This window comes from Rhea americana, unplaced genomic scaffold (genome assembly GCF_003343005.1).
Source record: "Rhea americana isolate MKP2758 unplaced genomic scaffold, rheAme1 scaffold_3, whole genome shotgun sequence".
In the NCBI taxonomy this organism is placed as follows: Eukaryota; Metazoa; Chordata; class Aves; order Rheiformes; family Rheidae; genus Rhea; species Rhea americana.
Window position 1 is genome coordinate 4,950,088 of NW_028186423.1, and position 26,791 is coordinate 4,976,878.

Sequence of the window (26,791 nt, forward strand, 5' to 3'; positions counted from 1 at the left end):
GAYTCCAAAAACGGAAAAGCAGGCAATGGGCAGCAATTTAGCCTAACATTTACAGAAACTGAAGTTAGAARGTTGAAGTAAAGAATAACCACACGGAAGCTGATGACTCCTAAGGATATAAAAGATCTGTCCAAAAACCAGTTTGTCACCCATCAAGAACTCCAGGGAAAAAATGAGAAGTTGAGAGTGTCCATTGTGCACTATCCAAATAATAGATAGAATAGAATAGAATAACATGCAAATAAATCAGAGAATTTCTTTAACTTCTCACAGGAAACTGTACAATATTTCATGGAACTAAAAGAGGAAATAGKCAGAAGCAGGCAAGTTCTGGAGGACTTCAGTACAAGGATGCAAAAAGAGGGCTTGTAGGCATTGAGTTTTGGAAGAAAAAGTAGAGAATTTTGTATACAAACTAGTTCAATTCTTCCTTCAAATTATCCCCAAAAGAGACCAATCCTTTAAGAATTTCACACAATCAAGATGTAGAAGTATTACTATCTAGAAAGTAAGAGCGAGAAGGATATTGAAATACAAAGAATTTAGAAAAATATTTTACATAAAGAAGACAGGACAAAAGCCAACAATGAGCTTATCAACATTGAAAAACAAGATAAACCATCAATCTTGTAAAACAGACGGATGTAAGTAATGACATAACTGAATGTATTTTTGGATAAGTGTCATAAGACTTACTCATTCAGCAGAGTGAATGTCTAAATGATAGGTAAAATACATTCTGAACAATCTGGAATGGACCAGGCTGAGAAGCAGGAAATTCTGAGAGAAACAAGTTGCTGCAAGCCTGAGCAGAAATAAATAATACACAAACAAGTTCTTTTGCTTGCCCAAAAATCTGAAGGGCTACAAACATAAACATTTGGTAACAGAGACAGACAATTATAATGCCAAATTATTTGTACTAAGGAGAAAATAAAAGTTAAAATTTTTAAATCTGGATTATCAACAAAATGACAAGTTAAAGAACAGTAACGAAATATGAAATGGTGGACATAATGTCCATTACTAAGTGCTTCAGAAGGAAAAACACTGCAGAAGATATGTGATTTCTCCAACAGAAAATGGTCATCAACTTTATACTCATGCCTAACTCTCTTTTACAATCCTTTTGTAAAACAAGGCATACAATAAAGTTGAGCTCAAGAAGTATAGTCAAGTAAATATCAGTTTTTTTGCTGACATATGTGTGTCTGGGCCTGACTTAGAAATGTCAAACTATAGAAATAATATGCAAAAAAGGCTTTATTTGTAACAGTGACTTCCAAAGTCTATAATTTATTTTGAAAATCTCAAATGTTATTTAATAAAAATATGTTCTTAAATTGGGTTAAATCACTAATTAGTCCATTCTTCTGGAAAATTCTAAAATTCTGCTTGACATCTCAAAATTTTATTTCTATTTTATTAGGTATTTATCTGAGTTTCTCTGAGTTTCATTGTCATAATAATCTGTGTGATATGTTCAAAACCTTATCTATAGTTTCAGATGCACTTGGCTGTGTGGACCAAAAAAAAAAAAAAAAAAAAAAATATTCAAGAAGCATAGACCATTCAACAAGGGATGCAACAGTTCTCAGGTGTTCTGTTCTGCCATCTTGCTTGTGTGGGGGAAAGAGAGATAATCAGTATATTTCAATAACTCAATTTCCTCTTTTCTCATATAACTTCAGTAAARAAATTCAGTTTTTCAGTGCCTTTATCATCACTTATGCAAAAGACTCAAAAAAAAATATAATCTATATTCTGTCACTTAGATACAACAAAACGTAGGCCAGGACAAGACTACATAAAAACAAAAGYCTTTGGAGAAAGGTGTCTGAGGTGTAAAGCACCACTGCTAATAGGAAATTCACCAATTTTTATTTCAGATGAAAGCCATGTATATGCCAACTATTAGTACTTGTTGAGGGTTTGAGTGGTGGTATGGCAATAGTTCTTCAATGAAAATCAATTAAACGGATTATTGCAGTCAAAATATCAGTCACAATCAATACATCTAACTAGTAAATATTAAATCAACTTATCTGAAAACATATTAGTTTGATATTACTAGATTAAAAGATCTACTCCTTAATCATTGTATGTTTGAGTATGATGACAGAGGTTACAGTCAAAACTAGGAAAAAAATTATTTCTTTAAATTAATTCTATACTTTTTTCAATAGGGAAAAACTACCAGTAAAACAAATAAACACAGAGGAGATGGCTACATGTTAAGTCCTAGAGTAATATGATATTTATTCTGCTAATTGGAGAAAACATTATATATATATATATTTATATATATAGCAACAGTCACTTGCTGAGATGATCATCTAGCTGAATACCCTTTCTGCTCAGATGATTCTCACACTGCAACTGTGCAGTCATATGACTTCATTTTTAAACACACAATATTCATGATTGATACGTTTTATACAACATATCACTCAATATCCAGTCATAGTCAATGAAATCTCCAGGAAAATAATATAGAGGTTAAATTAATTTGTGAAAAAGTTAATCTGAGCAAAATTAAGTGCAAAATATGAACTACAGTAAAACAAAATACAACCGAATATTCAAATTTTTACAAGGATAAGCATACTTCATCAAGAATTTGAACAACAAAATACAGCATTCAAAACATCTTAAGATCATACTGTGAAGCAAAGGTAAAGTACTCAATAAAATGAATAGATTTAATACAGTTAAATAAAATAGTTCAAGGATGCGTGCAAGCAAAAAAAAAAAAAAGAAAAGAAAAGAAAAATGAACACCCTCCAAAATAATAGGGACAATATCTAAATTCTGATACAGCAGCCTGCAATAAGCAAAAGAAAGAACATACAAAAAATATTTTATCTAAAGAAAACCTAAAGTCTGGAAGGGAAGATAAGAGTAATAAAGGATTTATTTTACACTTACTGCTGTATGAACAGAAAACATAAAAGTGCAAAATGACTTAAAAAGAAGAGGATAAGTGCAGAAACCACAAAAGCAACCCATAGAGTCACCAGAAAAAAAAAMCTCAAGCCACTCTCATGGAAGGACCTTGTACTGTTTAGAGTCATGCCCTCAATGTCTTTAAACCAACAATAAAAGTTAATTAAGTTCAGCTGAAGTAAAACATACAATACTGTAACAGTCACAGCATGACAGTAKCTTAGTAAGCGTCTAGCTTTTTCTTTCACAGTAACAGATCTTGACTTTGAATTCAAAGTCAGAAGGATAAAAGGAGATTTGCGTTATAAAAACTTTATCACACAAGTAGTAATTATCAGTTTATTCTCTACTTAAGGGTTTCTTTTGGGGCCAAACAGTTTTGTCTTTGCCTTAAGACAATATGCTTTATGTGCTTCAGAGCACATTAATACGGGATGTCTGAATTCTTTGAAACGCCATAATTAAAAGACCTCTTCACCTAAAAGACAAACCTGAGAGTCTGGCACTGCATGTTTATTCTTCTCATTTAAATAAATAAAAAAGAGGGCATTAAGCCGTGTTTCTAAGGTGGAAAAAAAAATCAAGAGTTATTCTGAGAAGATTCATATGTGTGTCCACAGCAGTTCTTAAAGAAATGACCAAGAAGTTCTCAGAATAAAACAGAGAAGATACAAGGGAACCTGATGGAGATTCAAGAACCTTGATGTTGAAAATCAAATGTATAAAATTTAATACTGAAGGACTGGAAAAGGTGACTTATTTCAAAACAAGATTTCTTTTCCCCTCAAACTATAAATGAAAAATGTTTAGTGTTAAAGACTGATTATTTAAAAAGCTCAGTTCCTGAATTCAGTTCCACTATGCACACAAAAGGTTTGTGACACTAAAAAATTGGTGCCTAATGATGTTTTTTCATACTTTGCATAGAAAACTAGGGAACACAGCCATGAGCATTTTTGAGTGGGAATTTGGTTACTACTTTTCCGAAAAGGAAATCTACCAACCCTTGAAAGTTTAAGACCTCTTATTATTGAATAACAACACTTCCCTCAGGTATCATGTTGTCTCCAACTTTTAAGGAAAATTTATCAAATCAGTTGGGCAACATGCAGCAATACTTGACCTATAGTACTACTGTTCTAGCTTTTCCTCATCAGACGGGACTCAGAAACAGTCTAACAGAACTGGTAGTTCTCAGAATAACAAATAACAGTTAAAAGTATCTGTAACAATAATGCTTCATCTTGTAATGGTTTTTAAGACAAGTTTAATAATGATTTAGACTATTTCAAATTTATGTATACTTGAGTACTATCAAGTTTCAAGGATACAGCACAATGGAATGAAATTAATTACTGCTTAAGATTTAAGAACATTATGAATTAATTTGCAAAGTACTTTCTTCTGCAAATAGGTAGTGCTGAACAGGGAATAATAGCCGGTATAGTTTGACAAAACTAAACAACACAAATGTGAGTGAGAGCATATTCAAGTCACAGAATTTTTGCTACTTACAACAAGACACACAGCAGAACAGAATGAGACCCTAGAACACTATATTGATACCAGCAAGTTCAACAGTTATTTAATAGATTTTTTTTACTTGCCGACTAAGTATATTTCTAGACAAAGCTATTCATAGCCAATTCTATAGTTGCACAATAAACAATGAGGATATTAAGAGCATTAGAGACAATAACATRGTATTAAAACCATTAGCAATAGTTACTTAAATATGACAAAAGCTCTGAGAGAGAAAAAATAGAGACTATTCTTTAAAATGCAAACTAGCATTTGTTACGAWGTTCTGATGACAGTGTAAACAGAAAAAAAAACACATTTTCCCCATTTTTTCTCCAGAAGACATTATATATTAAGTATTATAGGACTCCTCATCAATGGTAGAATACTGATACTCTGTAAACTTCAAATTTACTACAATTGTTAGTATGTCCAATTGAAGTAAATGTGAAAATTTGTAAAGTGCAAAAGGCAGACTTCTCAAGCGGCTGATGCTTAGATAGGAAAGAAAAGCAGAGTGAGCCTTAATGCAAGTGAGATCAATTTTTAAATGTCTTCTTTTCTTGAATCGTTTATTCTTGATAATAATGTCAAAATGCATCCACTATTTAACTTTACATATTACTAATTCAATTCAGATGCATACTTCTGCATGTAATTTTCCTATATAAGTATTTCCCCAGCAAGTCAGTTACACACACATTACTGTTGGAATGATTTGCTATGGACAGATGACTTGTCTCAGACAGTCCAATTTATGGTCAAATTTGCTGGTGCAAACACATCTTCACAGATATTCTGCCATAAKTAGGCAGAATAGCTGCTGAAGTTTGGATATGTGCTCATCTCTGTCATATGGGCAGACAGAGGGAGTTTGAAACAAGCTTATCTGGGAGCAGCCACATTCAGCCTGCTTTGCTCAGTCCAGGTTATTGGAATGTCTCTTAGTAAGACTGATAAACGTGAACCTCTTCTCTACGTTAATAAACTAGCCTTTCAAATTAAATTTTCTGGGAAGCTATGAGCTTTAAATATTATTGGACAACACTCCAGCATTTAATAAGCTCAAATAAACCTTAAATTTTCAAAGAAAGCAATCTTAAATATCTACATAAAACTTCATTTTCATAAGGCCTAGTCCACCAGGCATAGAAAGATCTATTTACAGTGCCATCAAGTAGCACAAGACAAAAAAAATGGAGCTAGATAAAATCTTCATAAAATRCTCAAAAGAAATGCATGTTTCAATTTTATCCTACTAAAAAATTATTCCTGTTTTTCTTCAAAAGGAAGTAATTTGCTTACTCTAATTCAGCTTTTGTAGGAAAAAAGAAAAGGTCTTCAAGTACAAATAAAATTATGATTATGTTTTAAAAATACGCCTAATTACAGGCATCAACAAATCCAAATTCAAGAGTGTTAACACTCTTTTACCACCTTCTCATCCCAAAAYAAAAGCCTACATGGTAGAGTGGTGTGTGGATTCCTAAGTTAATGTCAGARTGCCAGAATCTACACAACCTTGATCTCCCAGTCACATAAATACTCTGCAATATCCTTTTGATTATGTGTTCATATGCTATCAGTGCAAACAATGTACAATATTTAAAGAATGAATTTGGTATTAATACATTTTTTCCTGATCATTTGATGTGGTCTTATGGTCTAGTTTCTGAACAATATCCAAACCATGCACTGAATATAAAATTATAGCTTTCTTTTATTTGCCAGTGATGCTTATCTTGATGTTTTCTAAATATTTGAGTCAGATTCACATAAAAGCCTATCGARTAGGTGAAAATACAACAAGGTTTCCCTCACTTCCACTTTAGTGCATTCACCCTTAATAATGATAATTTCCTCTTTTTTCCTCCTTTGATCCTTTACCAAATCCTCTTCAAACATTTCAATTTTTAGATCAAATGAATCAGTAACTCTACCAGCAAATTTTATTCATTATATAAAAAGATTTCATTCTTGAGGCATGATCCAATTTATATACTCATTGATATATGATCTTATGAAGAAATTTATTGTTTAAAAAATCTGCATTAAAATATATTATTTATATTTTGAACAATTGAGACTCCAAACTAAACCTGGTACATCTGACTTTTAATTCCATCAGTTTTTTTAATGGGATCTAAGATGATGATTATTATTCCAGGTCAAGGAAGAAATTTGGGAAATCTAAGACAGCTGTTTTACCCTTTAGATTTGAAGAAATTTGTGGAAGGAAGATGGAAGTGAGAGGAAGGAGAAAGCTCTTATTATAGATAAGATCTCTCCTATGCCATAGTTCTGGCACTCCAAGCACGTGCAGTTATTCTTTAATCAGTTGAGGTATTAGCCTCATCTTCCATTAGAGTATTTTAGTCCACGTTCAAAAAAGAAAAATAATATGCACATGAGAAAATAAAAATCTTCAAAACCTTCAACCTTGGAAAATCTAAAGGCAATTGGACATGTCTGARTATGTAATTTAAATCAATGCAAACTATATATTTTTTAAAGAGACACTCATAAATTGATTATCTTAACTTTAAGTTTGTTACAATAACTAAATACATAAATATAGGAGTTCTCACTTATGAAATTGCAGATTTAAACTACAATTTCCACCTGAAGAACAGATTCAAACATACTGATGTAATCATTATCACAGTGCCCTCCCACTTCTCTCCACCAAATGGTTAAGCTCTGTTTGTCATGATAAATTTAATTGTTAATCTGTTGCTCTCTAAGCAGTTCTGTAATACAAGGAAGTTAAAAAACAAATCAGAAACTATCATTATGAAAATACTGTTTTCTGAATAGAATAAACAAATGCAATAAAGAAGTAAGTGAAAAAGTAATACTTGCTCTGACTTTAGACTTTGCAAGCAGARGTGATGAGAGATCCTCAAGCATTAGCTCCGGATCTCATAAAACAAGAAAATATCCTTTGCCTGATTTTGTTGTGGTTGTCAAAGAGAGAATACTTCTTTTAAATGATCTCAAAGTACCATTTAAAGAGTCACACGAGTTCCAAAAGATGTAACAGCAGAAAACATTTTTCTTTCTTTTCAACTACTAGGTAATGAGAAGAATAAAACCAAGAAATTCCAAGAAAGTGCTGCTTTTCTAGCATAAGAGAAGATAAGAACAAACAGCTTAGGTTGAGTGAATAAGTGAGAGCGCACACGTGTACATGAGCGTGCATGTATGTGCATAAGCATGGGTGAAATAGTGCAACTTAGTATGAGCACACATACAAAAAGTAGTAACGATTCTCATACCRGTAGATCACAGTTATACCCAATAAAATTAACCAAGACCAGGAGGCCCTTGCATTTTCACCACCTATTTGTGTAAATACATTGTTTCATACATTGTCTATCTTCTACTGATTATATTGTGTTATTCTTCTTCAACACTTCCTCAGTCTTTACCCAGAATCTAGTATCAGACTGTAAACATTCCCCAAATTGTCTTTTACTTTCAAAAAAATTCCTAAAATTCTAATCTTGCATTACGAAATACATGATAGTTACATGAGACTTAAATATAATAGACTTTTTTTTTTTATCAGCATCACTTTTTGGTTATTCTAGGAAGGTTCTCACTCTCTCAAAACCACAGCACTGAATTTTCATCTGTTGAGTAAAGTGCTGATAGTTTAATCAAATAAAAGAGGCTTAAGATAGGGCTGAACTATAAATATGCCTGATAAAACATGCCCTCAAGCTGAAAATAAAAAGATTTTGTTAGCTTTTATCTTAGCACCTAAGTACCTAGGATACTTGGACCAAGGTAAATTATAGACAATTTGGCTTTAGTCAGAAAACTGTGTATGAAAATCAAGGAAAATAAATACAAGAATGCTAAAAGGGGGTGTTTTTTCTTTTTTTCCTTGTTCCCTAAGAATTGTTAGAAGCTTCCCAAGAACACAGAAATCAGCATTACACTAGACATACACCAGCTGTTGCTGTTTCTTAAAAATGGATTGCAAATGAACAGTGACAACAGCTTTCAACAAAAACATCACTTCACAAATAGTTCTGCTTTGCAAGTACCTATATGGGAAGTAGGCTCTGTGTACTTCACATCTGTAACTGACATCAAATAGATGTAGTACTGTTTCATGACCAGACCACAGCTGTTGACARGTGACTCAGTCTTGATCAATACTCTCATGGAAAAGTCCTAGGCTGTACTCCAACTCTTCCGATAGATCTAAGTATGGCTATTAGGTATCCACACAAATAAATACKAAGAATAAGAGTATATCATTACAAAAACATGATACTCCTTTTCCTGAAGCCAGAGATGCATCCAAAATAATTATTTTCTCCCAGGGTAAAAAAGTAGCCAACAGTGCTAATAGACACAGAGAATCAAAAAGTCATATGGCTATATGCCCCAGGGAAAAGAAAACACCTTTTTCTAGGTTAGTCTAGATTAAAGTTATTTATGAGCTATACAGGAAGTGATAAAACTATACACAAACTATATATCCATTAAAAGTATCAATTATCAACACTAAATAAGCAGTGTTCTCTTTATTTTTCTCCTGTATCTTCCTTTTTCAATTCAAATTGGGAAATATTATAAACATGTCCTCCCTCTGGGAATTGAAAAAGTAGCTATAAGCACACTTGATAGAATAAACTATAAAACACAGGAGGAGGGAGGTAGAATAGGTTAACATGGTGATAGCCTACAAAGTATTTTCTTCCCATTTACATATGGAATAGAAAGAAAATACAACAATGAAGAAAACTTAATTGAAAACATTATGATTTATTAATGAAAAAGCAAGGCAAATAGTTTTAGCTATAGAAATTTAAAAATAATTCCACAGTTCCAGTGACAGCTCATCATAGAAACTACCACTGCAAGTTATTTGGTATTTTTTTTTGTTTGTTTTATAAACCATGCTACTACTTTAAAGACAGATAGACAGACAATAACATCATGCCTTCATTGATATGTCCACTGAAGTCAGATTAAAAGTCAGCACTTACGCTCTTCTCCCAGTGTGGAGCTTCTTCATATTTAGAAACAAGAAGTTGGTATTATTTCTGTAATATTACAGTAAAACTCTGTTGCAGATAAGAAAAGAAAAAATAGTGATAACCCAAACAAAACTCACCACAACTCCAAACTGCTCTGGCTCAGACAAATTATTATACTCGCTCTTGAACTTGGACAATGCATTCAGTTGTTCTTGTTCAGGAAGATTTTTTATTAAATTCTATAAAGAAAAAGAAAGTAGACTTTTAAATCTCAGATTCTGCATTGTTTGTATAATTGTTGGTAAAAGTATTATTTATGTATCATTAATATATACTCCAAACATTTCTGCTCTGGAGTCTGTAGGGTGTAAATAGGCAACACATGAATATAACTAAGAATGTACAAAGTGRGTAACTATGGACATCTAGCATCTCTTGCTGATTCTACACACATCTACATATCTGTAGTCCTTTTCTAAACATCATGTGGAAAGAAATTATATGTTTTATAGACACTGTACAAACAGAATGCTTTTAGAAGCAAATASGGCAGAGATGACATAATAAGAATTCCAAGTGTAATGTTTCCAGCTAAAGGATGGCAGGAATGATTAATGCTAGACAGGAAAAAAAGAAAAAAAAACTTTAAAAAAAGTTAATGCATCTTCCAGTAATTCAAAACAAAACCTGACTCTAAGGTGATGACAGGAAAAGTAATGCCTATCTCTACAAAAGCTTAAATCCATTAGCTACTGCTTCAAACTTCTTACAAGTAGCAATTCAGAGGCAGGACTCAGCTCCAGCTGAATTCACAAGTTCATAAGGGGAGCTGTGACACCTACATAAGTGAAGGTTTAATGAACACCAGAAAGGGAGAAGTCATATTCATCTGATCATTTGAGAAGTCTTCAAGACTTTCTAGAGTTTCTTGAGCAGTTAGACACCTGTCTTTATATATAGGTACCTACATTTAGGCATTCAAATTTCACTCTAATTACAATCTGCTAGCTAGGCTGAAAACAGCTATTCTGAGCAGGTTCTTAGAAATGGAGTTTCTCAAACACCTAATTATGGCATACAATTTGACAACCAGTAATTCATTTCTTTCCCTTCCCAGGTGATTGCTATAACTACTAGGCAATAGTCAGATTCCCTCTAGCCTGCCCTCCTCCTGACCTCATGACTTCTGTCTTTCTGGTTATGCAGAGAAGAGAGATTGTGTCCTCACTTAAAACACTCTCTGGTCTACTGATAAAATCATTTCTCTGAATAGAAATAGGAGTTCAATCCTTCTAATACTGAATTAGGCCTAGAGAACACAGCTCCCAACTCCCTACTAACATATTTTCAAGGAAGGACACCAGAAGGACCAGCATTTAGCATTACTTGATAGAAAAGTTAGACACTTAGGTTAAGCCAACAGCTATTTACATACTCTGCAAGTAAGTAGCTATTCTCCAATACAATCAACAGAAAAGAGAGATCACTTAAGTTAGTGAAAATGGTCTTCCTCAAAGTTTTGAAAAACTTAACTTCATCTACAGAAGAATCTAATTTCTTCCTCTAAAAGAAATTCAGACATTTAGGATATACAAATTAGGTCTTTGGGTCAGTGAGATAAAAGTCATAGCTAAGCATTGCTTAACACTTACTAATTAAACMCTAACTTAAGAAGAATTCAACTCCAGCTAGTATCCAAAACTTATCCTGAGACCAGTACTGAAGTTGGTGGCTAGTCGATCTTCAGAACCTGTATTATTAGCTAGTTAAAAGCTGGCACTTAGTTTTTATTCAAGCTACAATTATGTCCATGGATTGCAATATAGATCTTCCCCTTTTTAAAAAATGAACGTACTGGATTTGTAACTAAGAATRAAGATATTTAAAGTGTTAGTTATGTTTAAATCACCTTGTTTACTATTTTTTCTTTTATTTGTTCAATACTCAATCTCTTGGCTCTTATAATAGTCATCAATTTATTTTAGTTCAGTAGTTAAAGTCCCTAAAAAACAAATACAGATTTCAACTCTTAATATAAAAATAATTGTTATTTTAAAACAAAACAATGATGAAGAACTGTCTTGGTCTTTTTTATCCATTATAAAAAGGGGGTTTTGTAAATAAATTGTTTTTACACCTTTTTGTGATAGTTACAGTAAGGACAACACAGTTTATACTTTATTAAGAAAGTAAAGTTGGCAAATCAAAAAGAGAAAAGCTGGAATTGTGAGCAATGGTCTAGATAAACCAAAGGAAGGGTAAAAGATAGTTAAAGAGTAGATGGTTTAAATAAATGACCCCTGTTTGAATAAGGATTCTGGCAGAAAAAAAGAAGCTATTAAAAATGCATGAATGATGATTCAAAATAATAATGTAAACTTAAATTTTATGGAATTGGATTTAGACAAGGCCAAACTGACATTCAGCATGAAGAATTTATGAGRGTAGTCACATATATCTTAACCATTATTACATTTAAAAAATATTTTTGTAAAAAAGATTACATTTATTATTTATGGATAGAGGCATCTAGCACTAAATCTGTCACACTCAGCAGAAATGAAAGGGCACAGACAGTCAGAGTATAAAAATATACATTTTAAACTACAAATTCATAACCCACTTATTTATGTTTTAATATACTAAATACAACAGCCATGTAACCAGCTATTACCAATATCCTAAATATACTACAGCTGCTTAATTTTTACTGAAGTTTAAATGCTATTGTTTGATGTTAAAATAATTTTCACATAGAAAAACTGAGCACAACTTTTTTGAAAAAGGTACAGTCAATTGGTTGTATGAATGTTTTCAATACTGAGCATCAGAGAAAACATAAGCCACAGCTGGTATCAAAGAAGTTTTATGGTGTTCAGATAAAGCCTTTGAACTTCTAGAGATGAAATTCATTTCAAATTTCAAACAGGAAATAAGCAGGAAAAAGAATTTTTACCAAGTCATATGAAACATTTTGACAATCAGTCAATGAGTACGTGGACTACAACATGATTACTGGAGTTCTGATGTCTTTCAGTGCTGGACTTAATTCTGAGCAGCAGAAAGAGGGAGATGGGAATGGAGAGAGCAGAAACTAAAATATATCCTTTCTCTAAGTATGCTGTATAACAAAGGCGTAGGATGAAGGACAAACTTTAAACTTCATAAACCACAGCATTAAGATATACTGGGAAATACTCAAAACAAGACAGAAATTTTGATGAAAAAATTTCTGAAAAGAAGAAGCACTATCATATGTAAAGTATCTTATACAAATAAATCAGAATAGCCATATGCTTGCAAAACTATGTATAGTTTTGCTCAGCTTAGAATCATGAAATACATCAAACTAAATTTTCATAGGATGTCCACAGCCCATATTGGTAAAGATAGAAATGGAGACATACAGCCGTATCTTTGAATTTATTTAGTGACTAACGCATATAGGAAGGTGACTAATGGATATTTAAAGCAATGAGGCAACTAATTCATTGGCTTTCAAAAAAAGATAGGTGTCGTTTTTTCAAGCCTCACTTTATAAAGTAATTACAGAATTGTTTTACTCAGAAATAAACAATTTAAATAAAGTCATTTAATAAAAATGATTACTTCCAAACTTGAAAAGTAAGTAAGTTTGGAAGTCYTATTCATTTTTGCATTTCATTTAGGCTTGTAATTATTTAATCTCTTTGCAGAAACTGCAATTTATACTCTTGATTCACTTCTATGTGTGACTTGCTATCCTCTAACRGTATGCTTTTGTTATATGTATAGAATTGTTTTCATATAGGATACTGTAAGCATTATGACTTGTGYGAAAACACACCTACCAAGTGGTGACTATAAAACAACCTTCTAATTCGCAATCAAATGCCAAGAACCACATAGCAAGCTTACTGGATATGTGGACTTTCCAAGACTTCCTACTGTTAATGGCAGAAAAAACAAAAGCCAAAAAATGATCAGCRTAGTGTTAGGAAATTGCCTCCTATTTTTGTTAATCATGCCTACTATTACTATTCCAGGAATTAAAGTGGGAGTGGGTTGTGTTAGCCATTTTAAAGATACACCAGGAGAGAGAAGAGCCACTTTATGTATATACCCTCTAAACAGAAATAATAATCCACAGAAAAAAACTAGAAGAGAAAAAAGAAAGGTAAATAACCCAAAGAAAGTAAAGCTTTTTCTTTTTTTTCTCTCAGCTTTTTGCAATTAATGTTCATGCCATATGTTCACATAAAAGAACATTATTAATTATACACTAATTATAAACTAATATTTGATGATCTTTTTCCCAAAAAGCCAAAAATTTTTGTCTTCTTGAAATTGCTGACATCAAGTCACCTGGTTCATTTATTATTATTGACATATAATGTTCATATATAGGTCAGTTAATAACATTATTGATGATCTAATATTGTTAATATGATAAATTTTTACTTTTGGAAAATAGTGCTCATGTCAAATAGCATGACACAGAGTTTCAGAGAAAGCATGGACTATGAGAYAGAGTTCAAGCTGTGTATAAGTGTAGCATATTCCATCTCTCAGCTTGTCATGTTGTTTTATAAAATTTCAGCTAGTATTCAAAAAATAATACACATGACTTATGAGCATGAAGAAAATCTTGAATAATTGATGTAAGCACAAATCAGCACAAACAGCTCAGAGATATAAACTCCTCTGTTCCTCTAATACTTAAACTGATAGCTAGTTTCAATGCCAATATTAACTGCTTCACTGAACAAAATGAAAAGAATTATCAATGATTATATGTACAGCCACTGGAGATGATGGCTCATGTTGGTTCCTCCAAATATTGCTCAAAGATAACATCTCATTCCACAAATCAATCAGTAGAGAAGCTCCCTTTAAAGAAAAGTGAAGTTCAAACTACTCAAAGGAGTCCAAAGATCTGTTGAAATCCAARGCCGTAACTGCAGACTACATTAAATTCTGGTATTTCAGGGTAAAATTCTCTTTAAAATTGGAACCTGTAACTAAGAAAGCTCTTAACATAAAATTTTTGGCTAGTGAGTCACTACAACAWTTTTTTTTCCCTTTTACTATAAACTCTGGTTCTTTTGCATATATTTACACTTGCACACCTAATAATTTTTATACAATCAGCTGAGTTTTATATTGTTTTCTGCATTTATATTCTCTACAACTAACTGGTTTATTTTGTATATATTTTGTATATATCCAAGTAGCATATATTATTCTATTTCTTCTTCTTTTTAAAAAAATTTCTTACCTTCATCTCAAACAGACGAATCTTTTGTTCTGGTTTAAAAATTAGGTTGAAAAAGATTTTTCTATTCTGTTAGACCTGATATAATCTGGAAGCTTACCTTAGGACATCTACTGCTCATCTTCCCTAAAGCTTATTTGAATAGTGTTTCTCTCTCCCATATTATTTTGTTTAAAACACAAAAACAGTATGATTCTCCATAGAGACAAAAGTTACTGGGAGATCCTGATGTTTCTCTGTTCGTCTATTGCCAAGATWATATAAAGCGTAAATTAAAAATCTCAATGGAATTAGTCTTAATACAAATACTTCTTCATAGAATCAGTTTAATTTGGAAGGGATGGCTGGAGGTCATCTGGGCCCGGTTGCTCTGGGCCTTGTCCCATTGAGCTTTGAGTAACTCCATGGTCATGGATTCCACAGTCTTCTTGCATGCGTATTCCAGTCTTGAACTACCCTTACAGTGAAAATCTCTTTCCATTTATCTAGTTGGAATTTTCATTGTGACCATTGCCCCTTGTCCTTCTGCTGCACACCTGCAATAAGAGTCTCATTCCATCTTTTCYATGCCTTCCAGTTAGGTGCCTGAAGACCCACAGGAAGTTTCACCTGATTCTTATTATTTTGAGCTTGAACAAACCCAGTTCTGTCAGCCTCTCCTTGTTTGTGTGGCCTATCCCCAATCATCTTGATGGCCCTCCACTGGACTTACAGTTACTTGTTTATACCAGGACTGTCTTTCTTTTAGACAGAACTGCTAGATAGTATGATGGGCCTCAAGTTATTACTGTTGTTCTTATAAATGTCAAGTTGTAATTGTTATCAATCTTTAGTCGTGTAGCTTATGTTTTACTTAAAGGAGAATTATGTGACTGATCTCTAAAATGTACCCGAAAGTGTATTAGACAAATGGGTGCCAATCCTTATTGAGACATCAAAGAAAGCTAAAAGTAGATTTTTAGGAATTTAAGCTATTTGAAGGAATGTTGATTAATAAAGAGATAAATACAGGTAATAGTTGTAAAATGACTGATAATGTTAAATGTCCCCAAGATTCAAATGTATGACTTACACTGTGACATATTGCAATTTGTGTTCAAAGGTCAAAGCACAAAAAATTAAAAAGGCAGATTTATGTTTGCATGTTTTGTGCACAAAATAACTTTCCTCAGTATTTAAAATGTTATCCTGCTGAGGAGACCATAGAGTGTTCAATATGTTCCTTTCCTTCTAGTCTGCAGTTACGGCTTTGGATTTCAACAGATCTTTGGACTCCTTTTCAGATAGACAACTTTCTTACCTGAATCATGGACTCTGCCAGCTTTGTTTCATCTACTTCCAATATCATTGTTTTGATTTCCTCATAAGGCATTCGGAAAGAGCCAAGGAAAATTGCTAAAACAAATATTCAAAATATAATGAAGAGGTCAACACCAACCTTTTTTCTGTCTACAAAACATAAATTAAATAAGCTGTATGATCTACAGGCCAAACACTACACAAGGCAATAAAGAAAAGATATAACAATTTTAAATACGCTTAATTATTTTTTTCCTCTAGTTTCAGTCTTTTCCATCCATTTATCATAGACAGACATCCACTATCACAGAAGACCAGTATAAGCAGCCAATGACCTACTCTGCAGGATAATCACTGCTGCTGTATTATTTTGCAATGGTCTTAGTTAGTGCATTTTCACAAAAAAAGCATCCTGAGAAAATATCACTACCAAACCATGTAAATATTTTTTTAAAAGAGCTCTTTTTAATATCTGCTTATGATATGCTCACCATAATCTAGTAATTTTCTACTTTATTTCTGTTTGTGTTTAGTAACCTATTTTTTTATGGGGCTCCTCTCCCTCAAAACTTCAGTATCTTTATTTGTATATTATTGTATAATACTGCCTGTTGCTTTTTTATTTAAAGTACACATGAGAACGCCAGACACCTTGTAGACATTGCTTTTTTAAAAAACTCTTCTTTTGTTTTTAACTTTTTTTTGAGTATTATCTAAAAAATAAGTTGAGAATAAGGGTAAATAATTGAATATATAGCTGTAGGCTATTACTTAGATATATACAGAAGAGAATAGTTTCAGTCTTAAATGAGACATATAGTTTGTTTTCTGATTTTTTTTAAAATATACATTGTATAAACTCACTTGTTTGAGCTTTATGCCAGTTCCTGTGCATATGTGCATACTCTCACACATGCTTTAAATAAAATGTGCCTATAAGGCAGCTGGACAAAAAACATTTTATGAAACATTAACTTGTCGTCAAAGCAGTATCAACTTACACAGATTCTGTGCAATCTTTGGGTCCAAAACTTTCAATTCTTTGATTCGTTTCTTAATGGATTTCTTTTCTTCAAAATCTTCTTCTTCTTTTTTTACTACCAAAGTAAACACAAGTATATTCACTGTTAACTCTTAATATATAGAGAAAACATTTATGAATTTAAGAAACGTATTTCCTATCAATTCTAGTCAATTTACAAAGAAAGAATCAAATTACAGAATGAACATACAAAAATATGGTGGTTTTGCATATATTCCTTATATTTGCCTCAAAATTTTTGTTCTTCAAATTTTCCAGTATGTTAAATAAAACTTGTTCTATAAGGCTATTTTTGTTGAATTTTTTTGTTTGTTCTTATATGCACTTATTAAAGATGCCAATGTTAATTGTAGGAATCATCTCAGGTCATAATACTAAAACCTCTAATATACCAAGTAATATATTTCAGTTAAGCTGGTCAGGATACTGCAAATTTGGACATAACAATAACAATATTAAGTAACAAATGTTTTTATCTAAACATAATAAATCCTTCTCAGGATAGGGAGACACATTAAATGACCTCTTGATGTCTTTTCAGCCTTTTTGTCTATGATACTATAGAAGTGGCAAGAAATTAAAGACCTCATACAGGGATCGAAAGGGCTTTTGAATTGGTGGAGATACAAATTTGAATCATTTCACAGATTCCTTTCAATGCTCCACAGCTGTCAGCAGCACGAAGCTCCCGAAGATTTGCAGTGCAGAAGAGAACCCAACATTCTGAAAGAAGCAGTCTCTGAGCCAAGGCATAAGATAGTCCTTGGAGGAAGGACTGATATCCATGTAACTGGGTTAAAACCACAATCTTCCTTTTCTCTGTTTTCACTTTTCCCCCCTGCAACTTGTTGAATGTCTTTTAGCACAGATTTAACAGAAAGGTTAGCATTCTCCTGTCCCAAGGAAACCTACASAGTTTGCTTACTACACATGTAAAAGCAAAAGATGTAGCTTGAACCATGAATCTGAGATCTCAATACCCATGTTTGAAAGAAGCAGGATGATATTTGAACCATAAAGAGGATACAGAGGAGGTTACCACTAAAGCTTTACTTTTTTTCTGGCTATGCATTAAGAAGAGCCCTAACTGAACCCAGGAGGGCTTTAAAGGCTTCAGATCTCAAGATCATACAGCTGTTTTCTCACGCAGTTACACATCCTAAGGGACCTCTCAAATTCCTTATTGGCTACATGCTGAAAGTCGTAATTCTTAAAAGTATCATTTTGAGTTGCCTATCTTATAGGTATCAATGTTAGACTGGAGATTCCACTGTAAGATCTGGATAGCTCTCTGTAGCTCTAGTATCTTTATGTCTTACTGACTTAAATTGAGATGAACATAAACTAATGCTTTATGCTTAATCTAGAACATGACAGATCATTTTATAGGAAAAATTTTGATTTCCTTAACAGTCACATAGTAAAGAAGTGAATTTCTCTGAATTTAAACTTGACTTCAATGATACTAGATAATAATGGGAACTGAAATAGAAAAATTACAAATATATTCACCTTTTCCAGCAGTAGAAAGCAACGTTTGTGCATTACAAAATCTCGTAACACGGATTAATACACACACACACACACACACATACAAGAAAATGGCAATTAAACACACATTATTTTAACTCTCAATTCTCAATTTAAGAAATAATTCTGCAAATCATTTTTTGCTATGCATAAAGTTATAGTAATATCTAAAGCATCATAACGTAAGGAAATAGATAAGTATAGAAAATATTGCTTCAGGAACCCATGCAACAATTGTATGCAGAGTTATACAATTATACAACAAATTAAACTACTGTAAACTTACGTGATACTTCGTCAGGAGAATTCACATCACATCCTTATGTAGTTGGCAGCAGAAAGAAGCAAAGGGTACATATTACTTGTTTTTTCTACAGGAAATCCTGCACTCTCCAATGAAAATCCTGATACTTACTACTGCCTCAAGACATTTTTACCTAATCTGCATGTTACCTTTCAAGGGAGCAATAAACAGAGGTACAAAACTGTTATCTATTTCTAAAAAGACAAAAAAGCCCACTGGAAAAAAAATAAACTAAATAGCACTGAACAGGTGAACTGAACTGAATTTCTAGGTTAGCAGTAAGTTAAAGGAAATAAGAATATAAGCAATAAGATTTTTACTTCAGGAGGGCAGTGGAGTAGAAAAGAAAGTACACAGGAGGAATCAGAAACATCTGCTCACATGCTAAAAAAGAAAGTAGTCCAGTGAGAATGTGCAGCTGCTGCAAAAAGGAGAAGACTATTTACAGAACAGGATAGAGGTAAGACACTATTGYGCTGAAAGAGAAGAATCAAACCAGAGGATCTCAAAACACATACTTTTAACTTTTTCAAAACTAGATGTCTTATCTGTAGCACTTGAATCACTTCAGGTATTATGTAAATAAAAAGGAATGTCACATGTTAGTAACTAGATGACTTTAGATGATCTGTCTACATGCTACATCTACACTGCAGTCATACACAGGGCCCAGGCTGGATAATATTTTAGCCATCAGCACCTGATACAGTGCTCCAATCTCTCTGCCCTTCAGGTTGGGAAACATACTGGTATAAATATGCAGAGTTCATCTCACACCTTCAGAGTTCCTTTTAATAAATCCTCTTTCTTATTAACGAGAAAGCAGAGCAGAGACAGACAGGTGTGGCTATGAATGTGCAAACAGATTAGTAGCTCAAAGTAATTTTAGCTAGTAAGATTGCTTTTTACTGTCTCCTTCAAATGTGTGTCCATATACACTTCCARCTGTAGCTAACTCTCTCCATCTGTGCTAATGATCTAACTGAAATCAGGGTCCTGAAGGAACCAGGGAACCTGAAGGGAACATCCTGATCAGAAGCCTACAGCAGGTTTCAGGAAAATGTGGATGGACTCCTAAGTGGCTATTCTGCAGATCTAGAAATAGATAYATTCCTAGCAGGTGCCATCGAAATAATCTGTACATTCATGAATTGCCATCAGCAGTTCCATTCTAGGACTCTCTCACAGGTCTTGATCACAATCTTTGTGTATGAACTGTGCCCATGCATCTACTGATTAATCTACTGAATAAAAACACCCTTGACCTGCAGACTTTGAAAGAAAGATTCAGCTCTGAACATATGTGCCAAATGAATAAATAAATTTAAAACATTGACTTCCTGGTTCAGAAACTAGACTATGTAAGTCTACAGAACACAAGAAATTGAAAAAAGAATCTGGAAAGAAAATTCAGGAGTTCCCCAGTATTCTCACACTTTGGAAGCCAGAGTCAACTAGTTTTCCAAGGAAATCTCTTCTGAATTCTTTTTGATGCTCATTTTACAAGAACTTTATAAGGTCTTTCTGCAGTCTTCTCCTAACAAAGTTAAACATTTAAAAAACTATCGAACTTATGGCTATTGCCATGTATCTTGCAGGGAACAGGCTCAACTTAAAGGTGATTTGTTTAGACAGGGTCAAGTCACTTAAGACAGAACAAAACTGTCATGCTTAACATGAAAGGCATTAGAAAATACAGAAAAGAAAAATCAATCAAGGGAAAGTAATTTTTTTATTAGAATATTGCACCTAAAGATTAGAAATATCCACTGTAAAGCAGCTCCAGCAGAAAGAATCTGAGATTGTGTGATAAAAATTTCAACATTGCAAAAACATGAGCATAATACTATGAAGTTTTTCTTCGTGGTAGTTTGAGTGAGCATAAAGGTGGTCAAATGTCCAGTAAAAGGCAAAATTAGAATTACATCCTAAAGAAATAAATAACTAAAGAATTTGAAGAATTTGAGAGTGCAATTTGAATCTGAATGGGAACTTCACAAAAAGAGGAACATATAAAGCAAGTATATCTACCCAAATACTTAGACAGACAGATAGATACTTTTAATATCAATTCCCTATTTGTCTACTCTCGCCTTATCCTGGCTTGTGTACTTTTAAGGTAACCACTGAACACTTCGGCTTTTCATCTTTACAAATAAAATGAGGATCCTCGGCGCACAGCAYAGAAACTGGAAGACCGCTGAGCTAGGAAATAATCTTCTTTCCAAACAGACCAGCCAGCTTTAAGGCTGTATCAACACAAATGATTTTAGCCTCAAGGACTGTTTATCCACTCCTAACACTCTGTCCCCCAAAACAGGCCAGATTAGATTACGTTTCAAGTACTAACAAAAAGCTTTCGTGTTAACTTTTATTTTATATATCTCTACATATACAGAACTTGAAAAGCAGTGTGAAGCAGTTAATTGTAGTAGGAGTATGCACAATGTTTCACAGTTTCAGCTCTGAAACTGAGCAAGTTACTAATACTTCACATTAAGTTTGATGGCAGCCTCTTAGAAAATATGGGCACTTGTCATTCTTTGTCTTCATTGCAATACATAAGTGGAAAATATAACAGTGCTGATGCATTTTGGGCTTCTGTCCTTTTTGGCAATTTCTGTTCAGTAGTAACTCATATCTTTGGAACGCTAATTGCTGGAGTAGAGATATTTCTTAAATTTTAATGTTTGTCTTTAAGCAATTTGTATGAGACTGTTCCTCCTTACCTCCCTCAGACACATGCTCAGTCATATACACATGCAGCATCATTTGTTTTTTTGACAGTGCTGCTATTGCATATGTATACTATTGTATATGATCCATTCATATACACAGAAAATATGACAACTCAGTAAAAATACAGGATTTTATCTCAAATATGTAGCTTATGTAGCTCAAAGCTACATAAGAACAGACAACACCAAAGGCACCAAAGGTACAAATAACCTGGCATTTTATCTCTGACACAGGCTACTGCAAGCTAATTTTCTCTGCTAAGTAACTCATGTCTCTATAATGAGCTATTAAATGCATCCAATAACTTCCTTTATAAATACTTTCATGGATTAACACTTTTTCTTCCTACCTCTGTAAAAAAATAAAAATACAATTTGAAACATTGTAAAACCATCATTACAGATGGTTTTAGCATCTAGCGCCATACATATTACTTAATGGAGTCTTTAAATGAATTTTCTGTTTGTACACTCACATTAAGTACATAAAAGTAAGCACTTMAACTTAGAATCTTTATAGCTCCTAGCACCTAGACAGTTGCAAGCACCCATTGAAATAATGTACAATCATAAAATGAATAAGTCAGTGGGCCAATATAAAAAGAAGTTTTTACAATTAGATAATTAAGATGGGCATATAAGGTCCTTGTTTGCAGGARGACAGTGATAACTGGCACAAGGTGATTGATCATGCAACAAAAAACTAGTACATTAGCAAAAGTGATAATGAACTGGCCTTGTGTTTGTGCTTTAACTTGTTTTCCCTCTTTTTWAACAATGAACACTGCAATTTACCGTTAAAAGGAGTACTGCTTTCAGAAGATTAGCCAAATAGCTTAACTAAGTCATTTTGTAAGACTTCTTACAGTAAAAATAAGCTTCTATTTCATTATTAAAATTGAAATGTTATCATACTAATAGTTCTAAATAATGTTAGTTCATTRATAAGCTAATGTCATTAAGCTTTCTCCTGTATTTTTAACAGTAGCTAATAAAATTCTGAAATAAAATTCAACTCTGGAATCATATTTCTCAAGAAGTAACTGTCTAAAATACTCTCAGAAATACATAAAAATGTATAATATATATAAATATATAAATCAGAAGAGTCTTCTTACAGTTTGAACACCTCCTTTGCCCCACACTAGAACTGAAGGTTTTAACCAAGACTGATTCAGCTCCCATTTGAAATGGTGAGTCCTAAATCCTGGAAATCTTCCTGAGAGAGGAGAAAGAAAAGGGGAATAGAGATGACATTCTACTACACTGCTGTTTCCTGGAAAGGGAGAAGCAGATGGGAAGACAGATTCAGATATACCGGTGAACACAGTAGTAAACTTATTTAGAGTGTAGTTACAGTAGACATGTAGTCCTCCTGTAGTTTTCAAATATTGACATTATAAGGTATATTCCTACCATCAAGCTGCTGGCCTTAAGAGTGTTGATCTGCCACTGGAGAGAAACTATCTAAAGCAGAACAACAGGTTCAGCTGTACTTGGGAGGTGAACATGACTGCGCTCCTCGGATCAACACAGTTGTTTATTATCCTATGAAACAACAACTGTTCAAAATCCTCCTTTTGGAGTCCAATACCTGTGAGGAGGTATAGAACTACATATGAGTTTTGGACAAGAAGCCAGTATGGGTCAAACTGAGAGGGAAAAGATAAGAGCAGCAGTAAGGACCAATTACAAAATGTGAGAAACATATGGAGACTGCTTCCTCTGAAAACCTCTTCATAACAGGAGCTATGTCTGTTGAATCAAAAGTCTGCCTCTTCCAGTGATCACTAAGATGCTCAGGAAAAAAGCAAGAACAAGTCAAGCATATGCTTCTCTGCAAGTCTCCAACTATTTGTATTTTAGAGGTTTCCTAATTCCAGAGTAAAATCTTTTTATTTAATAATCTTTATTTAATAATCCTTGACAGATTGTTCTTCTAGGCATTTATGTAATTGGTTTTTCAACCTAGTAAACTTTAGACATTGATAAAGTTCTAAGACACAGAGTTCTCTATCTTAATTATGTATTGTATAAAGAAATACCTCTTTTTATTTGTTTTGATTATCTTGGTAAGTTTTGCTGCACCTCTGCAATAACCTTTACTAGAAAGCAAACAAAATTACATGAAGTATGCAGGATGCAAGCACAAAACAGACTTATAGAGTGACATTATGTATTTTTTATTTTGTTTTCTTTTCCTAACAGTTCCCCAAATCCTACTTATTTTTAACCATTATTGAGACAGAGGAGACTTTAGTGGCATATCATTTATTTGTTCACTAATTCTACACTTTATAATAAATTTCTACAATTAGTCTGGCATAGATATCAAATTAATATTCTGTAGATCTTTCAACATCCCCAGAAACCTTTTTAAAAATTGTCATCGTATTTGAAACAAAAAAGTGAATTCATTTCTGTTCTGCATATACTGCATAAAACAAAGACTAAAAAGATTAACATATTTAAGCATGTTTCTCACTGTTTGAGGAATAAGGCTCAACACCTACAGCGTATRTTCAAATAATACTTTACATGTAACAGTTAATAGATCAGTTATGTCATCCATCAGTTCCCTTAGAATTCTTGGGTGGATATCTGCTTCTCTGAGCAATTTGCGACTGTGCATTTTACTGGCCTACTCTAAAGCTTCCTCTGACTATGAAACTTGAGATAGATCCTCCAAAGCACTGCTTCCCCCAATACTCTCCCCTAAAATCTCTTTGTTCTAAATTATTCTTGACTCATGTAAAATTTYTCACACATCTAAACACTTACTGAAACAAAAGTTTTACTAAAAAGTAAGTGTTTAAACCAAATGTGTCTACATGTCAGAAAATCAGGCCTCTTCAAGAAAAACTTTCAACTCACTAATGCAGCATAAAAATTATCAAGCAAAAATTGAAAAATGTAAGCATTTTTCTGCCAAGGTAGCAAGTTCRATCAGCTTGTGAAATAATCCAGAACACCAGAGCAAGCATATGAACAGACAGAACATGCATCTAGGAGCAGGCAGGAGGACATGAGTGAGGCCTCTCCCTTTCAGCATCCATGAACCGACATCTGCTTCGTTGCTCACAGAACTACAGTCATAATCCCAGGATCCCAGTTCAGTAGAAGCCGACACTTCATCTGAAAGAGGCTGTCCCACCCTTTTTCCTGGACCTTTATTCTGATCCACATACCTTTATCTATACTGGGAATGCCAGAAGGAAGTTTTCAGTTGCACTCATTCCCTGCCTCATTAATGAATGCTTCATAAGCACTTGTGCCAARTGAGAAAGAGAACAGGACTTCCCCTCTCTAGCAGCACCGGCTCTGCCAGATTCAATTGTCATTGAAATGTGGCATAAAAGAAATCCATTAAATTATTTAACATAATAAATTATAAATTAAAAAATTACACTTTCAATTAAATATTTCCTTTTTCTCACAGGATATTTGTCAGAAAGTTTTATTATAATACCTTAATAAGACATAAACATTTTTCATAAATAACTTCATCYTCGTTAGCCTAAGATTTAAAGTTAACAAGTATCATTTATATCTACAGCAAAGTTGAAGACACCTCTGACAGAAAAATGATTCCATTAAAATCTCATCTCCTTCCTTTAATCTATGCTTTTAATTTGACTCCATAAATTCAAGATATGTTGTACAGTCTTGCCAGCACTCAGCTCTCAAAATCATTTAAACTGTTTTACTACGTATCCTTATAGATGAATGATACCTCAAGACACTCACAGAAAGACAATTTATACTAGTTATTATGTAAAAGTTATTTCATCACAAAACAGGTTTTATGTTATACAGTAAAAGTTTTGTCAGTACTTTCTTTAAAGTCAGGTATTTAAAGAGCACACAATATATTGTGATGTTATTTTTAATTCTTTTATTAACCACTGATCTTACCTTCAAAGAAATAAAAATCAAGATCTTTTCAGCAGGAAAACACCAGATCAAGCTTTCAATCTGATTCATCAAGTGACAGCACAAAAAAAAAGGATGAAGCAGCACAAGAGAAGAGGTAGTATAAGAGCAGGAATGAATGATTTGACAGAAGAGACAAAAACTTACTCCGCCAGCACTGTCACCTCAAACACATCAGCGCCCTATGTACCAAAAAGGAGGCAGTCCTAACCCGATGGAGGACTGACCATTAATCTGTAGGAATCAGCAGCAACACACAGGACTCCACAGACAGGGCTGAGGGAGACCATGATTTCTAGGGAGGATCTAGGCTATCCCAAATGAAACTGAAGGAGGAAGCTGCTGTCATTAGCCAGCCGCCACGTTCCACTGCCCAAGGCCATCAGAGACAGTAGCRTTTCCTCACATCAGTCCTGAACCAGCTCAAACACCTGGAGGTGTGGATGGATCATCTCTACTAAATTAAGATATCGGACATTTGTACATAACCAGGAAGTGCAGCATGTCCAAGGCAAAAGCTTTATGCTGCAAGTCAGTTTGGAAACGGGAATAGACTTGCAGGTCAAAACCTTACATCTGAGTCTTTAGAGTAAGATTACTTGCTCATGGTGTCAGCTATGGAAAGCTGAACAGCTGGCAGGCAAGTGATCAGATTTTGCATCCTGCAATTTGCAGTCCAGTCTCCTTCACATACTGCTACATTTCCTGTTCATACAAACTCATCCTATGTAGTGTATGGGGGAGAAAAGATGCAGGAAAGAAAGCTGTGAATCTTTACAACAGCAACGCTAACTTGTAGTGCCATCTAATAAATATAAAATAGGAACTGCTGTAGTCCAAAGACCAAGCCATTGCTATTCGAAGGCACAACATATAAGCTTTTCACATTTTTATTAACCTCTGTCTTTGAAATAGAGAGGTCTTTTTCTCAAAGATACATTCGTAAGTGTTCCAGAATCTCTCTGATCTGGTTGATTGAAATCATTCTCCAATTTAATCCAGGAAGAACAGGTATAAACTAATCATAAATAAAATGACATAGCTCTTTTCCCTTCCTAATGCTCATCTAAAAGAATAAGGAAACACCTTAGCACTATATGATCTTTGCTTTCACTTAATTAAAGAAATCAAATCCATTTCAACTCTTCAGTTGACAACAGTAGCAGCAAAGATCTATGCATCTGCAAATTAATGTCTTGAGTCTTGAGACACTAAAACTTAAATACA

The 26,791-nt window shown here is 33.4% G+C and overlaps 1 protein-coding gene across 1 annotated transcript in view; it reads right to left on the reverse strand.

Annotated features, from left to right (window-relative positions):
* Positions 1-26,791, reverse strand: part of DIAPH3 (diaphanous related formin 3) — a 238,573-nt gene that overhangs the window by 124,670 nt on the left and 87,112 nt on the right. Inside the window, exons 18-20 of the mRNA XM_085309483.1 lie at positions 17,019-17,114; positions 16,019-16,113; positions 9,602-9,703 (exon numbers count right to left, since the gene is read on the reverse strand). Coding sequence (XP_085165609.1) covers positions 9,602-9,703; positions 16,019-16,113; positions 17,019-17,114 — 293 coding nt within the window. The remainder of the gene's footprint in view (positions 1-9,601; positions 9,704-16,018; positions 16,114-17,018; positions 17,115-26,791) is intronic.